General features: G+C 49.7%; 1 protein-coding gene across 1 annotated transcript in view; it reads right to left on the bottom strand.

Annotated features, from left to right (window-relative positions):
• Positions 1 to 3,205: 3,205 nt before the first annotated feature.
• EEPD1 (endonuclease/exonuclease/phosphatase family domain containing 1) overlaps positions 3,206 to 17,821 on the bottom strand; it is a 146,031-nt gene continuing 131,415 nt past the window's right edge. Inside the window, exons 5-8 of the mRNA XM_033193579.1 lie at positions 17,502 to 17,636; positions 14,262 to 14,400; positions 6,387 to 6,581; positions 3,206 to 3,931 (exon numbers count right to left, since the gene is read on the bottom strand). Of these exons, the coding sequence (XP_033049470.1) occupies positions 3,732 to 3,931; positions 6,387 to 6,581; positions 14,262 to 14,400; positions 17,502 to 17,636 (669 nt within the window). The 3' untranslated portion in view covers positions 3,206 to 3,731. The remainder of the gene's footprint in view (positions 3,932 to 6,386; positions 6,582 to 14,261; positions 14,401 to 17,501; positions 17,637 to 17,821) is intronic.

The raw sequence follows: 17,821 nt of genomic DNA, 5'->3' as shown, positions 1-17,821 counted from the left end.
GGTCCTCCCTTGCAGTCCCTAGAGCAGCCATGAGGGAGTCAAAGCTTGGGCCTAGTTATTTGAGGCCCAGGAGGGCTTTTGGCCTCTAGTCAGTCACCCTGCAGTGCCGGCAGAGCTGATAGAGATGGCTGGGGCCCCACCCCTGCATAGAAAGAGCCACCTCTGATCTGTGGCGGACAACGGGCAGGAGAGGAGAGAGGTTCCCTTGGGGCCAGGAAGGGACAGTTGGCTGCCGGCGGTTCTCCTATGATAGGGAGAGCTGGGAGAATGCCATGGGCTCCCAGTCAGCACCTGTGGGACTGTAAGAGCTTTTCTGGTACTTAATCCCTTCTTCTCCTCCCAACCCTGAGTCAGCAGCAGGGGACTCCCCTTGGCTTCTCCAACAAAGTCATTCACAGTTAGGCCCCTTCTCAGACAATCTTGGAAGATGGAGAAGCAAGAAAAGAATGGAAAGGGGCTGGGCGCGGTGGCTCAAGCCTGTAATCCCAGCACTTTGGGAGGCCGAGACGGGCGGATCACGAGGTCAGGAGATCGAGACCATCCTGGCTAACACGGTGAAATCCCGTCTCTACTAAAAAAATACAAAAAATTAGCCGGGCGAGATGGCGGGTGCCTGTAGTCCCAGCTACTCGGGAGGCTGAGGCAGGAGAATGGCGTGAACCCGGGAGGCGGAGCTTGCAGTGAGCTGAGATCCGGCCACTGCACTCCAGCCTGGGCGGCAGAGCGAGACTCCGTCTCAAAAAAAAAAAAAAGAATGGAGAGGGAGAATGGAAGAGGTGGACTCAGACAGAAATGCCGCATTTGTGGGTGGAGCTGGGACAGCGGTGGGAGGAAGCTCTGGGGAAGGTGCAGAAACAGTCCAAGGGAGGCAGGTCAATTCCACAAAGTGGAACATGACTCAGCGGGAAAAAGAAAGGAGCTATCAGGCCACAGAAAGACACAGAACAACCTTAAATGCATGTGGCTAGGGGCAGAAGCCCACCCGAAAAGGCTGCATACTCTATGATTCCAACCAAACGACACCCTGGAAAAGCAAAACTGTGGAGATGGTGAAAAGAGCTGTGACTGTCACGGGTTAAGGGGCGGGAGGCATGAATAGGTGGAGAACAAGGGTATTTTTTTAGACAGAGTTTCGCTTTTGTTGCCCAGGCTGGAGTACAATGGCGTGATCTCAGCTCACTGCAACCTCTACCTCCCAGGTTCAAGCAATTCTCATGCCTCAGCCTCCGAGTAGCTGCGATTACAGGCGTGCGCCACCACATCTAGCTAATTTTTGTATTTTTAGTAGCGATGGGGTTTCACCATGTTGGTCAGGCTGGTCTTGAACTCCTGACCTCAAATGATCTGCCCGCCTCCACCTCCCAAAGCGCTGGGATTACAGGCGTGAGCCACCATGCCCCACCACAAGGGCATTTTTAGATCAGAGGAAGTATTCTGAATGATTCTGTAGCATGGTGATATACGTCATTATACATTTGTCAAAACCCATAGGATGCACAACACAAAGAGTGAACTTTAATATAAACTATGAACTGTAGCTAATAATAATGAATACAAGTTCATCATTTATAACAAAGTGCCACACTAATGCAACATGCTAATTAGAGGGGAAATAGGCAAAGAAGAGGGGGGATATGGGAATCCCTTTGTGCCTAATTTTTCTGTAAACATAAAATCGCTCTTATAAATAAAGCCTATTAATTCAAACAACAAAATACAAAGCAACAACTAAAACCAAAACAGCCAACACCCAATGGGTTGAGCTGGAGTAAGAACAGCTGCCCAGCACACTTTCCTGGGCCACTGATTCCTGGGCGTGAAAAGCAAAAGGGCCAGTGAGGTGTGGCTGGGACTCAGCTCCCCAGCCTCTGGCTCAAGCCTGATTCCGCACACAAAAGTCATCTGATTGGATTTCCTTTGCCCTCAGCTCACTTAAGGAGGCTCTTCTGTCCACAGCTTTGGTGCAAAAAGCAATCCAGATAAAGGGATTTGGGACATCTGGCTGGCAAATGTAGGGAAGCAAGTGTGCTCCCTGGTAGCATCCTGAGCTGCCCCTCTTGACTTTAATGCTAACCTTGCTGCTTTTCCTCAAGGCTCAGACATCCCATTTTGACGCTTCCAGAAGCACAGCATGAACCCAGGGACAGCAGTTGCCACCCTCCCACTGGAGACCTCAGAATGGACACAACTGATTCCCAAGTACCCTTAGAGCTCCTGGAAGAGGGTTCCCTTCCCGTCCCCAAGACCAGCGATGCTCTTGGAGCCAGGTGCCCCCAAAAGGATGGCCTTTGGCGAAAAATGGGCCCCCTTCATGGCCCATCAGCTCCACATCAGAGAAGCCACTGGGTTTATACTGCGTAGGGACAGGAGGGTTTTTGATACTGGTCTACATTTAGTGTTTGGTGTGGAAAGAGGAAGAAGCCCTCAGCTTCCATGGGATACTGCAATAATCTAGGTAATCTAAGCTCATAACTCACCTTTTCACTATTTACTTCCATATTTTTTCATTCATGTTAAGCATAAAGTTGAAATGTGAGCACAGAGCAAAACCTGAGTCTGCGTCCCCTCTATTTACCCAGTGGTATGACCTTGAGGAGGTCGAGCTCTCTAAGCCTCACTTTCTTCGGCTGTGAAATGGGCATTGTGGCCGATCTCCCTGGGATGGCGTTGCCTCGCTTCCTCCCCACAACCTCTCTCCAGCCCCACAACCAACGGCCCCCCACTTCCGACCACAAGGAGGGGCACTCTCCATGATACTCCGAGGTCTGACTTCCTATGTATCCTGACACAGCACACATTCCTGATAGTCAACCACAGGAGGCTCCGGGCTAAAAACTGGAGTGAGTGGGGAGGAGGGAGGAGGCGATACCACCCTGAGAGAATTCTTGTCCTGCAAAGAGAACTAAACTAATGGTGCTCCAGGCAAAAGCCAGGCTGGTGAAGAAGGCAGGGGATGAAGGAGGGCTGGGAAGGGGAGATGACAGGCTTCACAGGGGTCCAGGCAAGTGGGTGGGGGCTTGAGAGGCGCCTCTGCAAGCCCTCAAGGTGGGGACATAAAAGGCGCAGGGAAGATGAAGCCAGTCAGGGCTCAACCCCAGCTCTACACAGAGGCACCTGCCATGGTGCAAATACACACTGCAGCCGGGGCGGAGGGGGCGGTGCGGAGGGCGGTTGCAGACTTGTCCCGTGCTCTCACTGCAGCCAGGCAGGTTAATCTCTGTTTATTTTTTCAAAACAAAACTAAAAATTGCCACTCAATGTATCTGAGCAGAGTGCCCGATCACAGTTAAAAGCTTTCTGTAATGCACAGCCGGAACGTCACAGCCTGGTTGGTGGTCAGAAATGAGTGCTTCTGGCGCTGCTGGGCTGCGGCCCGCAGCCTGAGCACTCCTTCTTCTCCTCCCTCTGCTCATGTTGTCCTTGTGCCGCCATCCAGTCAGCAGCGGACAGCCAGCCCAGTGCTGCTCAGGTCCGTGGCATCCAGAGATAAAAGGCGTCTCCGCTCCCCGCAGGCTTCTGCTTTGCCTGCCTGGTGGGGTACACGCCTGGCACGCCACCCCCACTGGAGGTCCTGAATGGTCCACAGAGAAGGCGTGGGGCAAGGCCCCAAGTGCTGATGCTCTGAGAATAAAAATTAAAAGGCAGTTCTGGCCCTGAAGCGTCACTCTGCAGGGCTCACTCCTTGGCTGTGCCCTCCTGGGTCCGAGGGTGGACACATGGATTTGGTGTCATCATCGCTCGTGCTTGATGTTGGCTTCACTTCGCTCCAAGGCCACCCCGCTGCCGTTCCGAGGGGCATCCTTCTTGCTCCAGTCCTTTTCGGTGTAGAGCTCGGCCAGCACTGGGCAGTGTTCAGAAGCCACCCCACCCCAAGACCAGTTATCCGGAATCCAAGGGTTCGTGAGGCCTTCTCTCACCACAGCCCAGTGACCTGAAGGGAGAGGAAGGGAAGAGACCAGGAATCAGGATGGTGGGGTGGGTGCGCGGGGGTCCTGGGCTGGCAGGTTTAGGGTATTCCGCATGTCTACAAGGCTGGGGTGCCTGGAGAGGCTGCCTCAGGTAGCTGGAAGGTGCCTCTGCATTTGCCTGTGCATATGAAAGGTCTTGGCCAATTTGATTTCCCACATAAACGAGGGTTTCTGCACTTAGGCAGTGAAACCACCCAGAGGCCAGGCCTCCCGTCCGTCCAGACACACGGGCTGACCTGTCCTCACACACGTGCTGCTGTGAATCTGATCGCAAGACAGAGACAGACGCCTCATAAAGATGTCCCAAGTCCAAAGCAAAGGTCCAATTTTGCAAAGCAAAAGACACTAAGGGGGTTAGGGGTAGAAATCTTTTCTACAGAAAGGGTAAAAAAGAGAAAATTACAGAAGCTTATGAGAAAGTAACAGTATTTTAAAAAATGACGATTTAGAAATCTATGAAGCAGGAGGTATATTTGAATATAATTAAATAACGAATAGTTACAAAAACAATTACAGAATGGCCAGAAAGCACTGTGTGGTCCTTAGCGCAGGATTGACAGGGGCCTGGATTCTGGGTGGAGCTTTGGCACACACTGCTGACCGTTCTATAGCGGGGGCAACTCCTCCCTGAGCTCAGCAACTTCACAGGAAGGGAACCACTGAAAGGATTTCCAACTTCCTTCCAGCCCTGTTGGCTCAGTTTCCCCAGCTCTCTTCCTTCAACAGGCACGTTCCTGGGAGCCTGCAAAGGCCATGGGCTGGCCTCTGCTCCTGCTCCATAGCGCATTTCTGCAAACCGAGGCTAGTTTGATGATTGTCACTCCCCTGAGACCCATTTTCTTTATCATTCGGGTCCTCCCATGACAGAGTACAATAGGAAACTAGTGCCCCGAGAGAGAGGGGAGAAGCGGGTGAGAGTCAAGCCTAGATGTCCTAGTCTTGAAGATCTTGGCCTTGGCTGCCCGTTCGTCTCTCTTGCAATAAAAGCCAGGCCCTGCAGCTTTTCTTATTTTTTAATTTCTCATTGAAGTATAATAGGCATCCACGGGGCTTTGCAAAGTGTCCAGTCAGAGTTTAGAAACACTGTTTTTGTCTTTCATCCAAAGACCCTACTGTCTTTTTCATATTGCTGACTGTCTCCTGACTCAGCAGGTTACCAGCTTGTAGGGAGGGTGAAATCACCCCCATACCCTGCTCCTTGCGGAGTTCTGAGCATGTCTCCTGTCCCATTGTGACACTACATGAGACGCCTGCTCACCTCACAGCACGTCCACCTCACAGCGTGCCTACGCTGCGTTCTACAACACAGCACTTGCACGTCTGACAAATGACGTCCACCTCACAGCGTGCCTACGCTGCGTTCTACAACACAGCACTTGCACGTCTGACAAATGACGTCCACCTCACAGCGTGCCTACGCTGCGTTCTACAACACAGCACTTGCACGTCTGACAAATGACGTCCACCTCACAGCGTGCCTACGCTGCGTTCTACAACACAGCACTTGCACGTCTGACAAATGACGTCCACCTCACAGCGTGCCTACGCTGCGTTCTACAACACAGCACTTGCACGTCTGACAAATGACGTCCACCTCACAGCGTGCCTACGCTGCGTTCTACAACACAGCACTTGCACGTCTGACAAATGACGTCCACCTCACAGCGTGCCTACGCTGCGTTCTACAACACAGCACTTGCACGTCTGACAAATGACGTCCACCTCACAGCGTGCCTACGCTGCGTTCTACAACACAGCACTTGCACGTCTGACAAATGACGTCCACCTCACAGCGTGCCTACGCTGCGTTCTACAACACAGCACTTGCACGTCTGACAAATGACGTCCACCTCACAGCGTGCCTACGCTGCGTTCTACAACACAGCACTTGCACGTTTGACAAATGACGTCCACCTCACAGCGTGCCTACGCTGCGTTCTACAACACAGCACTTGCACGTTTGACAAATGTTTGCTAGAGGACTAAGTGTCCTAAAAGTAACGTTATCAGCTCATCTCTGAATCAGGACTCTGCTAATCTATAACCAGGTTTGCCTGGAACACATCTGCTTGCTGTAGGTCAGTGGGTGCTCTAAAATTATTGGTCATACTCCCCTTCACTTTGAAAAATGAGGATTTAGAAATCTATGAAGCAGTAGGTATATTTGCATATCATTAAATAACGAATAGTTACAGAAACAATTAGAGAATGGCTGGAAAGCACTGTGTGGTCCTTAGTGCAGGACTGACAGGGGCCTGGATTCCTGGACTTCACCTCTGATTGAATGGCAGTTATACAGTCATCTCAACCACAACCCTATGAATGCCCCAGAGGAGGTTAGAGGACTTCTGTCAGTTCAAACATGTTTCTCTCACCCCATTCCCGAACAGGATAAAGGACAAGGGAGTCCTGCCTCACCTGTGAAAACCTTCTTTAAGCTTTTACTGATCCAGATGTTGTCCAGAGACTTCGAGCCTTGAGGGTTTTTGGTGCTGATGTTGGTGAAGGTGTGTGCAGGGATCAGGTGGTGGAACTTTTCTTTCCTCAGAATATCATAGTCACTGCTGTCTGGCCCTTGGCCAAAATCTCCTAAGATAATGACATCCTTTTCTCCTGGAAGTGGAAAGAAGAAAATGAGTTTAAGAGTTGGTGGGAAGTAAAACCCAACATTGACCACGGCCCTTTGAAATGGGATTGAGATTCTGACTTGACTTCCACGCAGTTAGGACTGTGGCACGGTTCTCAGTTCTCACTCTCCTCTAACTCTTCCACATTTCGTGTGCGTATCACCCCGCCACCAACATTAAGAGTAGGTCAGCAACACGTTTGGAAATGAGGGACGGCGTGACACAAAAATCACCCCTGTTGAAGCTTATGGGTTCCCAATCTCATTACAAAAAAAAAAAAGGCCTAAGGGTCTTGCCCAAATATTTAACAAAAGCTCAACATAACATACATTTACTGGGCACTTACTATGCAGGAAATCCAGAGATGAATAAAATGCAACTCCTGCTCTAAGCGACAGACTAGAAAACAGACAAGAGCAGAGAGTAGGTGCAAAAACAAACACACATACTGAAACCAACACAGCACAGGGAAAGGTGGTCAGGGAAGGCTTCCCAGAAGAGGCAGTGCCTGACTTGGGTCTCAGAGGATGCACGGAAGTGCTCGGTTCAACAAGGATGAGAGGGAACCCACACAAGGCCAGGGAGTTAAGAAACAGCCTGGCCTCCTGGGGGTGGGTGGGTACCTGAGGTTCAGTTGGCTACTTCTCTAGGACAAGGTATCAAGAAACCAGATGTTAAAGATGAGGCTGGAGATACAAGCAGCAACCACTCCTCAAATGGAAACTGTGCTCTGTCTGCCTGAGGTTCAAATTCAGATCAAGAGACCAGGGGAAAAGCCTGGGTCTTCCTGGCATTCAATGGGCGGCACACAGTATCCATCCATCCATCACGTTGATGCACATAATGTACCATTTTCCTGCTGCTGGGCACTTTGAAAGCTGTTCCCAGTAGCCACTGCTATAAATAATGCTGAAGTGAGCATCTCGTTCGAGTTTTGTTTTGTTTTGTTTTCGAGATAGTCTCGCTCTGTTGCCCGGGCTGGAGTGCAGTGGCACAATCTCGGTTCATGACAACGTCTGCCTCCTGGGTTCAAGTAATTCTCCTGCCTCAGCCTCCTGAGTAGCTGGGACTACAGGCACCCACCACCACGCCTTGCTAATTTTTGTATTTTTAGTAGAGACGTGGTTTAACCATGTTGGCCAGGCTGATCTCGAACTCCTGACCTCAAGTGATCCGTCCGCCTCGGCCTCCCACTGTGCTGGGATTATAAGCGTGAGCCACCATACCTGGCAGCTTTCTGTCCTTAGAACTATAAAGAACCCTCGTGAAAAACTATGGCCATTGTTAAGGCTCTGGATAAATACTGCCAGTCTGCTTTGCAAGGCTGCTCTAGTTTTAACCCACCCCAGCAACCTAAGGAAATTCCTCTCACTGCATCCCTCACCAAAACATTCATTTGATATGTGGAAATGATGTCTTCCATTTGTAGAAAATTAAGTTGTGCTCCTCCTCCTTTAGGTTGGAGTATCTACACACATTATTTGGAATTCTGCTGCACAAGGGATGGATCTCTTCTTCCCATTTATTAATTTTTTCAACCATTTACTTAGATCAGTACGGACTCATGGATACTCATGAGGTATAACTCAGGTATACCTTGAGTTATATCCAGTACTATGTCATTGACTTTATTCCCAAAATGTTTCCAGCTTTGGTCACTGAGAGCTCTTTCAGTTGGCTCATGCGTCCTTTTGACATCCACCCAGCAAGTTTTCTTGTTTGTTTGTTTGAGCACTTCCTTCTGACACGACAAGATGCCCCAAGATCATGCTTTTTTATTTTTGAGACAGAGTCTCAAAATAAATTTTTTTTTTTTTTTTGAGACAGAGTCTCACTCTGTCACCCAGGCTGGAGTGCAGTGGCGCAATCTTGGCTCACTACAGCTTCCGCCTCCCAGGTTCAAGCGATTCTCCTGCCTCAGCCTCCCAAGTATCTGGGATTACAGATGTATGCCACTGTGCCTGGCTAATTTTTGTATTTTTAGTAGAGATGGTGTTTCACCATGTTGGCCAGGCTGGTCTTGAATTCCTGACCTCAGGTGATCTGCCCGCCCCGGCCTCCCAAAGTGCTGGGGTTATAGGCATGAGCCACGGCGCCCGGCTAAACATTATTTCTTTTTAAAATGTATGGGGTGGGGGTGTTCCTTTTCTCAAATGAGATCCTGTAGGAAGCCCCAAAAGTAGAGTGGGTAAAAGTGGAGCTTCTCTGACTGAAGTAGGAGGCAAGGAGTTCTACAAAAAGCCCTTGGGGCATCGGGAGTTCAAAAAAATATTAATGCTTGAGTCCCACTCTCAGAAATTGGAGTTCCACCTGCAGAGATTCTGATTTAGCGTCTCCGGTGGCCTGGTCTTCAGCATTTCCTGAAGCTCTCTGGGATTCCATGTCCAGCCAGGTGTGGGAACCACACATAGAATATTACAGAGCTCTGCTGAGACCTGGTGCAGTCAACCACACGGAAACATGGTAAGGACGGGTACCTCCAACTGTCAACACGTCTCACCCAAGAATACTTTGCCATGTTTCTCCATTGATTCAAGTATTTATTCAAAAAATTATTCACTATAGTCTTGCCATTTTCTTCACTTTACCACCACATTTCTAAGTATTTTATAATTTTGATTTTTATTATGAATGAGACCTTTGTTTTATCCCATTATATTTTCTCTAATAGTTATTTTTAAATTTTTTTATTTCCATAGGTTATTATTGACATATATCTAAAGGAGTAATTTTTTATTTTAATTTTGTAACTAGGCAGTTTTCTTAATTCTCTTACTGGGACTAATTTTTTTTTAACTTTAGGTGTAACAAACTGACAATTGTATTCTCTGAAAACAATGACACTTTTGTGTCCTATTCTTTCAAGTCCTCATTTCACCTTATTAATCCAAATTAGCTAGGAGGAAGAGTGGTCACAGGGCTGAAAACGAAACAAAACCTGACACAGGAGCACATCAGAAAACAGTGGCTCTAGGCCAGGCGCAGTGCCTCACACCTGTAATCCCAGCACTTCGGGAGGCTGAGGTGGGCGGATCACCTGAGGTCAGGAGTTTGAGACCAGCCTGACCAACATGGTAAAACTCCATTTCTACTAAAGATACAAAAATCAGCCAGGCCTTAGGATAGGCGCCTGTAATCCCATTTACTTGGGAGGCTGAGGCAGGAGAACTGCTTGAATCTAGGAGACAGAGGTCGCAGTGAGCCGACATTGTTGCACTGCACTCCAGCCTCGGCTGGAGTGAAACTCTGTCAAAGAAGAAAAGAAAGAAAGAGAGAAAGGAAGAGAGAGAAAGACAAGAAGGGAGGGAGGGAGGGAGAGAGAGAGAAAGAAAGAGAAAGAGAGAGAGAGCGAGAAAGGAAAGAAAAGAAAGAAAAAAAAGAAAGAAAGGAAAAGAAAAGAAAAGAAAGAAAAAGAAAAAAGAAGGAAAACAGTGGTTCTCGGCCCCGGTTCTAAGAGAAAACAGCTGGATGACTCTGGAGTGTGGAACTTGAGGCTTGTCACTCCCAGCTTCATGACTTTGGGCAAGCCTTTTCAGTTCATAAAAGGGAAAGAACAAGCCATTTCCCCCCAGGCTGGTGTCAGGATTAGAGAAGCCACCAGAAGCGCCTGGCACGGGGCACTCCCATGTAGCTTGGGCCCTCTTCCTGATCAGTTTCCTGATCCAGGAGATCTGTCAGGGAGAGACACCCAGCGGAAGTTAAACATTTGTGCATAAGAACTACAAAGTGATTTCAGGGCCAAGGGGGAAGGGTTTTCTCTTAAAGCATTTTAGACATTTCTCCCACAGTCTGATTTACCCTAGAGGAAGTGGGATAGTTAGGAAGTATTTTCCAAGCAAAGCGAGTAGAAATCCCGAAAGAAGACTCACCCCCGCAGCTGGGCTCTGCAGGATTCCCCGGGCTCTGCCTGACCCTTGTTGTCCCACAGCAGGAGGTGGCATTTCTGCCACACCTTGTGAAGGAGGCTTTAGGGAAAGCAGTTCATAAACGAAGTCATACATGTATCCGAGACACTTCGCAAATCTTTTTTTCCTGGACATGGGTGTGCTTCCGTCATAACGGCTGGAGGGAAAGGAATCTGAAGGGAAGCCACTTGGGCCACCACCAGAGGGCGCATGTGCATTGCAGATGGCGCCCTCCTCCAGGAGGAGTGAGGACAGTGGGTGGGATGAAAGGGAGCCTCTCCTGCAGGGCCACCCACACCGTGGAGAAATCAGTGCCAGCTTGAATAATAGTCATAGCACTGTGCTAACCACTTCCTCGATAGCGCCGCACTTAACAGCCACGACCCACGGGGCAGGTGCTGTTACCATCTCCCCTCTGCAGGTATGAAACAGGCTCCCAGAGGTGGGAAGGTTTGCCCAGTCACCAGGCCAGGCCTCAGATCCAGGGCTCATCACAAAGGGCGAGGATGGAGCAGGCACTCAATAAATATATGACCAACAGACAAGCGGAACTACAAATGCCCCAGAATTAGGGTGCAGTTAGACTTGGAAAGGAACAAAGAGAAAGAGGCTACATTCATTAAATATCAAAGAAAACAAAGTTCCCATATAATGAGGGAGGTTTTCGTTGGGATGCAGGTCTGCAAAGATCTGGGCTGAAAAGGACAATTCCAAAATCAGGAGAGATGCTGGTGTCAAGGGTCAACAGAGCCAGCTCTGTGTAGCTTCAGGAGTGACAACGGTTTCCTTTTTGAATGAGCACATCGGATTTCTTACAATTCATGTTCTTCCGATTGGATCCGCGTCGTGATGACATCAAGGCAGTTCTCACCTCTGAGAATCCACAGGTAGATGCACAGGAGCCTGAGTTATCTTCCTAAAAACCCACCCACCTGGGCGGGGCTCCTTTATCACTCCCTTGATTCCCAGCAGTGAGAGGAGAACACTGTGGCCTGACTTCCTCAGAGAGTCTCTAGATTTATAAAACGCCAGTGACAACTACAGGAACCAGTCCCCACTGAGGGACCATCTGCCAAGATGTCAAGAGTTACTACACACGCTGTTTCACTCTTGCTCAGTTCACAGAGGGAGACCCTGTCTCCAAGTCCGGTGAGGTCTGAGAGAAGAAGGTTCCACTAGGGGACTGGCGTATCCCCACTGACGTCAGCCTGCATGCACGTTCCAGACAAAGGCAGAAAGGCCCAGAGCTTGCTAACCACATCGGTTCTGCCTGCTCTGATAGAAGCCTGTGGAATGAAGGTTTTGTCTTGGCTTTAGCTGAACCCCTCTGCTGACCTGTTTACCCTTGGTAGACCTGGGCAGGCTGAATCGCTTCCCAAACCCCTGGGTCTGGAGTGTCACCAGTTAACAATTAATTGGTTACTAGTTACAAGCAGGGGACACAGGCAGCATGAGTCACACTGTCCCTACACAAACGAGTCAAGGCCAAGCCAGGCTGTGGATCAAGAGTACCTTGGCAATTTGGAACAATAACCTGCCCAAGGTTTTCTGCCAAAATCCTGACCACTCCCTGGATACCAGGGGTGGAGGGTGGGGGGATGGTGACTGCCTATGGCTGCCAAAGAAATTATGAGCTGGCATCTTTCCTTTCTGCTTCCACATAAAGTTTGAGGTAAAGAACAATAGTAATGTCCACAGATATAACAAGCTATCAAGTCATCCTTTTTACAGATCAGAGTCATCAGAGTCTAACTATGGGTGGACAATTTCCTACACAGCTGCTTCTTGGATAGAGCATATTCTGACTGTTCTTAGCCTGAGGACTCATCCTTAAAGTAGAACGTTGGTCACGGCATGTCCTGGTTCAAAAGAAAAGCTGCTGCACATCAATGTTCACAGCAGCATTGTCACAATAGGACAAAAGTGGAAGCCACCTAAGTATCTATCAGAAGATGAATGGGTAAGCAACAAAATACGGTGGATAGATGCACAGTGGGACATTATTCAGCCTCAAAAAGTGAGGAAATTCTGACACATGCTACAACATGGATGAACCTTGAAGACATTATGCTAAGTGAAACGAGCCAGACACAAAAGGACAAATATTATATGATTCTACCTATATGGGGCACCTAGAGTAGTCACATTCACAGAGACAGAAAGTAGAATGCTGGTTGCCAGGGGCTGCAGGGAGGGGTGCATGGGCAGATATCGTTGAAGGGGTACCGAGCTTCAGTTTGGAAAGATGAAAAGGTTCTGGAGATGGATTGTGGTCATGTTTGTACAACCATGTCAATACATTAGTAGCACTGACTTGAATATGTAAAATGATTAAAATGGTACATTTTATGTCATATATATTTTTCCACAATAAAAAATCTTTTTTGTTAGAAATGCAAATTCAAACACATATATACATACATCTCTTGAAATGTGAGCCTATAGTTTGACTGAAATATTTTTGTAGTAAAATCTTCATGAACCTCCTAATGTGAGGGGCCAGTTTAACAACGAAGTCTTAGAAAGCTAGAGAAGATTGGTTCAGACTCAAAAGATAGAAGAGAATTCCAGGCCTCCAGCTACAAACTCCCCTAGACGAGGTCAGCGTTCTGAAAAATCAAGCCAGATGGAAAAGATCACAGTCTTCACAGCCTTGTCAACCTTTTCTTTTTGGTAAACCAAGTGCAGAAAACCATCTATATTAGTTGGAGCATAGCCCCACATTGTCCTGGAGTTCAGCTCCCTTTTTTTTTTTTTTTTTTTAAAGATGGGGTCTTGCTGTGTTGCCCAGACTGGAGTACACTGGTGTGATCAAAGCTCACTGCAGCCTCGACTTCCTGCGCTCAAGTGATTCTCCCTCCTCAACCTCCTGAATATCTGGGACTACTGGTGGGTACCACCATACCCGGCTAATTTTTTTTGTTTTTTGTAGAGACGGGGTCTCACTATGTTGCCCAAGCTGCTCTTGAACTCCTGGGGTCAAGTGATCCTCCCACCTTGGCCTCCCAAAGTGATGAGATTACAGGCATGAGCTACCCTACCGTGCCTGGCCAGAATTCTGCTTTATTTAGAGTTCTCTTAATTCTTCTCATGTTTTAGAGTCAACTCATGTACATGAAGTCCCTACTATGTGTTGGTATTGGTGCAGACACTGTTACTTAGCCCTCTGGGTGTTACTATGAGATGAGTACTGTTCCCCATCAGATGGGGGCCTGAAGTGGTTTGGTGGCTTGCCTGAGGTCTTACAAGATTAAAATCCAGCATGCTGACAGGTTCAGGGCTTCTTCAACATGATCTGTATCCCACCAGAGAGAAAAACTCAATTCACCGATAACCAGGAATTTACCATTTCCCACTGTCACCCCCTGTCTCTCATTCACAGGAAGAGCACATGCAAATCTGCAGGCAGCACCACCAGAGTGTTGCCCGAGGCAGCTGGAGCCAGGATGAGCTGTCTTCGGGGAAGGGCATCATCACTTATATTCCCCCCTGCCCCGCCGCCCAATCCTTTCTATCTAAATGAGGCTAAAAAGCCACAGAGCTGACACCTTGGAACGCATATGCTAGGTCCACAGAGGCACAGATGTGACCATGCAGGGTCAGCTGGGCTCCATGAGATGCCAGAGGTTTGATTGTCCCCTGTACCTGCGACTCACATTGCTGACAAACAGCCAGCCCAACTGGTCAGAGGTGGTCAGAAGAGGCAGCGCTGCTGGCTCTGCAAAACAGTGGCCGAGCCATGGCAAAAGACAATTTCCTACCTTTCAGCGTTTCCTGTAGGGTCTGTGCAAAGCTCGCCAACCGGTGGCCATCACTGTCATTCTTGCTGGGATTCTCACTCCCCGGGAGGGTCAGGGCTGCCAGGTGAAGGTTAACAAGGGTCAGGTCGTGACTTCCCACCTAAGCAGCAGGAAAGCAATAGGGAGAGGCTCAGAAGCTCATATTTCCTGTGTCCGTTACAACCGACTCATAAATAGCTTTGTGCACAGAGTTGACAATGGTAAACAAGAACAAGGCTGGCTCACACCCCCAGGAAATAATGCAAGGTCTTTCATCTTCGATTTTTCCAAGGCACCTGCAGGTACAAGGCCTATTTTGTTCTACCAGTCTACCTCTACCGTTCCATCTCCTATTCCTCACTAAGAGCCTAAAAGATCGGGCATATCTGCATAACTGTAAATGTCTGAGTTTTTTTCTTTCTTTCTAAGCAGTCATATAAGAAGGAGGTGGAGGCCGGGCGCGGTGGCTCAAGCCTGTAATCCCAGCACTTTGGAAGGCCGAGACGGGCGGATCACGAGGTCAGGAGATCGAGACCATCCTGGCGAACACTGTGAAACCCCGTCTCTACTAAAAAATACAAAAAAACTAGCCGGGCGAGGTGGCGGGCGCCTGTAGTCCCAGCTACTCGGGAGGCTGAGGCAGGAGAATGGCGTGAACCCGGGAGGCGGAGCTTGCAGTGAGCTGAGATCCGGCCACTGCACTCCAGCCCCGGCGACAGAGTGAGACTCCGTCTCAAAAAAAAAAAAAAAAAAAAAAAAAAAAAAAGAAGGAGGTGGAAGGCCAGGCATGGCCTTATGCCTGTAACTCCAGCACTTTTTTTTTTTTTGAGAAGGAGCTCTGTCATCCAGGCTGTGGGGGAGTGGCGTGATCTCAGCTCACTGCAACCTCTGCCTCCCAGGTTCAAGTGATTCTCCTGCCTCAGCCTCCCAAGTAGCTGGGAGTATAGGTATGTGCCACCACGCCCAGCTAATTTTTAAATTTTTAGTAGAGACTTCACCATGTTGTTCAGGCTGGTCTCAAGCTCCTGACCTCAAGTGATCCTCCTGCCTCAGCTTCCCAAAGTTCTGGGATTACAGGTGTGAGCTATTGTACCAGGCCACAACCCCAAGCACTTTGGACGGCTGAGGCGGGAGGATCACTTGAGGCAATTTGAGACCAGCTTGGCCAACATAGTGAGACCCCACTTCAATCAATCAATCAATCAAAGGAGGTGACTCTGACAGCTGGTTGTTACTATAGACTTGGGGCTTTTCTCCAGAGGGCCAGCCTGAGGTCTCCTGCCAGGACCCACTGCCGGGATCTGCCTCCTCCTCCTCCTCCCTACACCTCCCACACACACCCCTCTGTGTTCTTTTCTCTCTGGAGCCCACTATACCTGGATGCTCACCTTAACCTAATTTCAAACGTGTCCAAACCAAAAGCTTACAGAACCTGGCCAGCCTGGGACATGCCCCAGCCCTGCATCCCCAAGGGCAAGTGCAGAAACACGGGGTGAGAGTTTGCCTCTGGGCATCATAGCACTGCTCAGCTACTCAGGGCTTAGCAATCTTGCCCTTCCGTTTGTCATGGCAACCAACATCAACACTGCCAGGAAGGGAAGGGGAATAGGGGAAGCCCCCAGGAAGTGGAGGGTGTCGGTCTTATCTTACAGATGTGGTCCCAGTTTGCCAGCACCCAGGACCACGAGCTCTGCAGCTGCAGCTCTGCCTGCTAGAGAAAGCATCTTAAGGCTGGGTGGGGGCACAGCGCCTGAAGAGATGAGCCCCATCTCTGTACTGCACCATCTACTGGGCCTAGAATGTGACATGCAGTACAAGAGGCCAAGTGCCTGTTTAGAGGGCTGCTTTATTTAGAGGATTTGGGCTAATCAGCATTTTCTCATTATACCCTTAAAAACAACCTGCCTTTTGGGGATACTGGATTATCAGTATCACCCATGGGGTTACATGGCCATAACCCCATGTGGCCAATACTGGAACAGGGACTTGACATAAAAAGGAGGCCCAGGGTGGTGTTAGGAGGCTTAAAGGTGACACCTGGCTGACTTACACATGAGTACCACAGAAACTCCCCATGGACACCCCTAGGTGTACGTGTGCAGACAGAGCCCCGCCAATACCACAGACAGAGGAATGAGAGGGGCTGCTGGGCGCGACAGATAGCCAGAGGGTGAGCACACACCCAGCCTCGTCAACTCACAGCTACGAGTGTGCAAGGTGGCACGGGGGCTTGTAGCCTCAACACAGCGGCTGCTCCCAACCCTCAGCTGGCAGACACCTCCTGGGCTGGGATTTGAGGTGACTCTCAGGCTCAAGAACTGCTCTGGGGCACACAGAAAGCACGGGGTCTCCATGCCCAGGAGGGAATGTGCTTGCTGCACTCCAAGGCACCGGACCTGCTTGCCTGGCCTGTGAGCTTACGGTCAAGGACCACGGGGATAAGGCTCACTGACTGCCAACTTCATGACCTGCTTTGGCGTCTGCTGCCCAGCTGCTGACCATGTTGCAGTTCATTAACACTTCCCAAGGACATCCGGGGAGAACCAGAGAGACTGTGCTCGATCAATCTGCTGAGCTGCTCCCAGACCCAGGGGGGACAGAGACTCCCACATGGGCGATGCCAGTGATGGGGCTACCCCTGGCCTACAGCCCAGAGCTCCTCCTGAATCCCCTCCAAACCCAAACGACCCCTTGAGAGGCCCTTCTCCCTAGTAATAAAGGAATCGGGCCTGAGATGCAGCCAATAAGAAGGGCTCCTCAGGCCAGTTCCGCTGCCCTCGAGTCCAGCCATTCCCTAACACCCGGCCTTTGAGATGAAGGATCACCGAAGGCGCTTTTGGAAAGCAGGCTGTCCAGACAATCCCCCACATTCCGTAGGTCTGAGGTGGGGTCTAGGAATCTCTGACTGTAGGAAAATCTCCCCAGGAGACTCTAATGAGGGTCAGCTTTAGGAGCTATACCGAATCTTCCTCCTTCCCCCGTCTCCTGCTCAGATGCCAGAGCTACTGGGGCTGAGAGTCTCAAAATCCCTTTCATTCCTGCCCTGGACAAGTTCGCCTGCCAAGGAAGCCCCAGGAGAGACAAAAATCTCTCACCATGAGAGGCTGAAATCAAGGCAAAAAGACAAGCCTTCTCTTACTCGTGGTTTTTACAAAACGAGCCCTTTTCTTTCCTTTTTAGAAAGAAGCGGATTCCACGTCACAGACGGCGTGGAGCGGGTACCTTGAACCGCGCGAGGTATGGGCTGGGGCCCGCCGGCTTCCCGTGCCCGTTGCTGGGCGAGCTCTCCTGTGAGCCGGCGTCTCTCAGCTCCACGCCGGCCGCCGCATCCCACAGGAATCCTGCATAGCCGGCTCCCTGCAGTGGAGAGGGAGACAGTCTTGGTGCCAGAGTCCACCGCCTGGGGAAAGGAGGCAGAGAGGCCAGAGAGACCGAGAGTAGTCCCTACTCTGGCTCAAGCTGTTTCTAAACCAAAAGCACACCACAAAAGCCACAGCCACTCTCCCTTGCCACTCCCCAGCCCAAATAATTTCACATATTGC

This window comes from Trachypithecus francoisi, unplaced genomic scaffold, assembly GCF_009764315.1.
Source record: "Trachypithecus francoisi isolate TF-2019V2 unplaced genomic scaffold, Tfra_2.0 Lachesis_group4, whole genome shotgun sequence".
Classification (NCBI taxonomy): domain Eukaryota; kingdom Metazoa; phylum Chordata; class Mammalia; order Primates; family Cercopithecidae; genus Trachypithecus; species Trachypithecus francoisi.
Note: the sequence above shows the minus strand (reverse complement) of the source record. Positions and strands in the feature narration are given on the sequence as shown.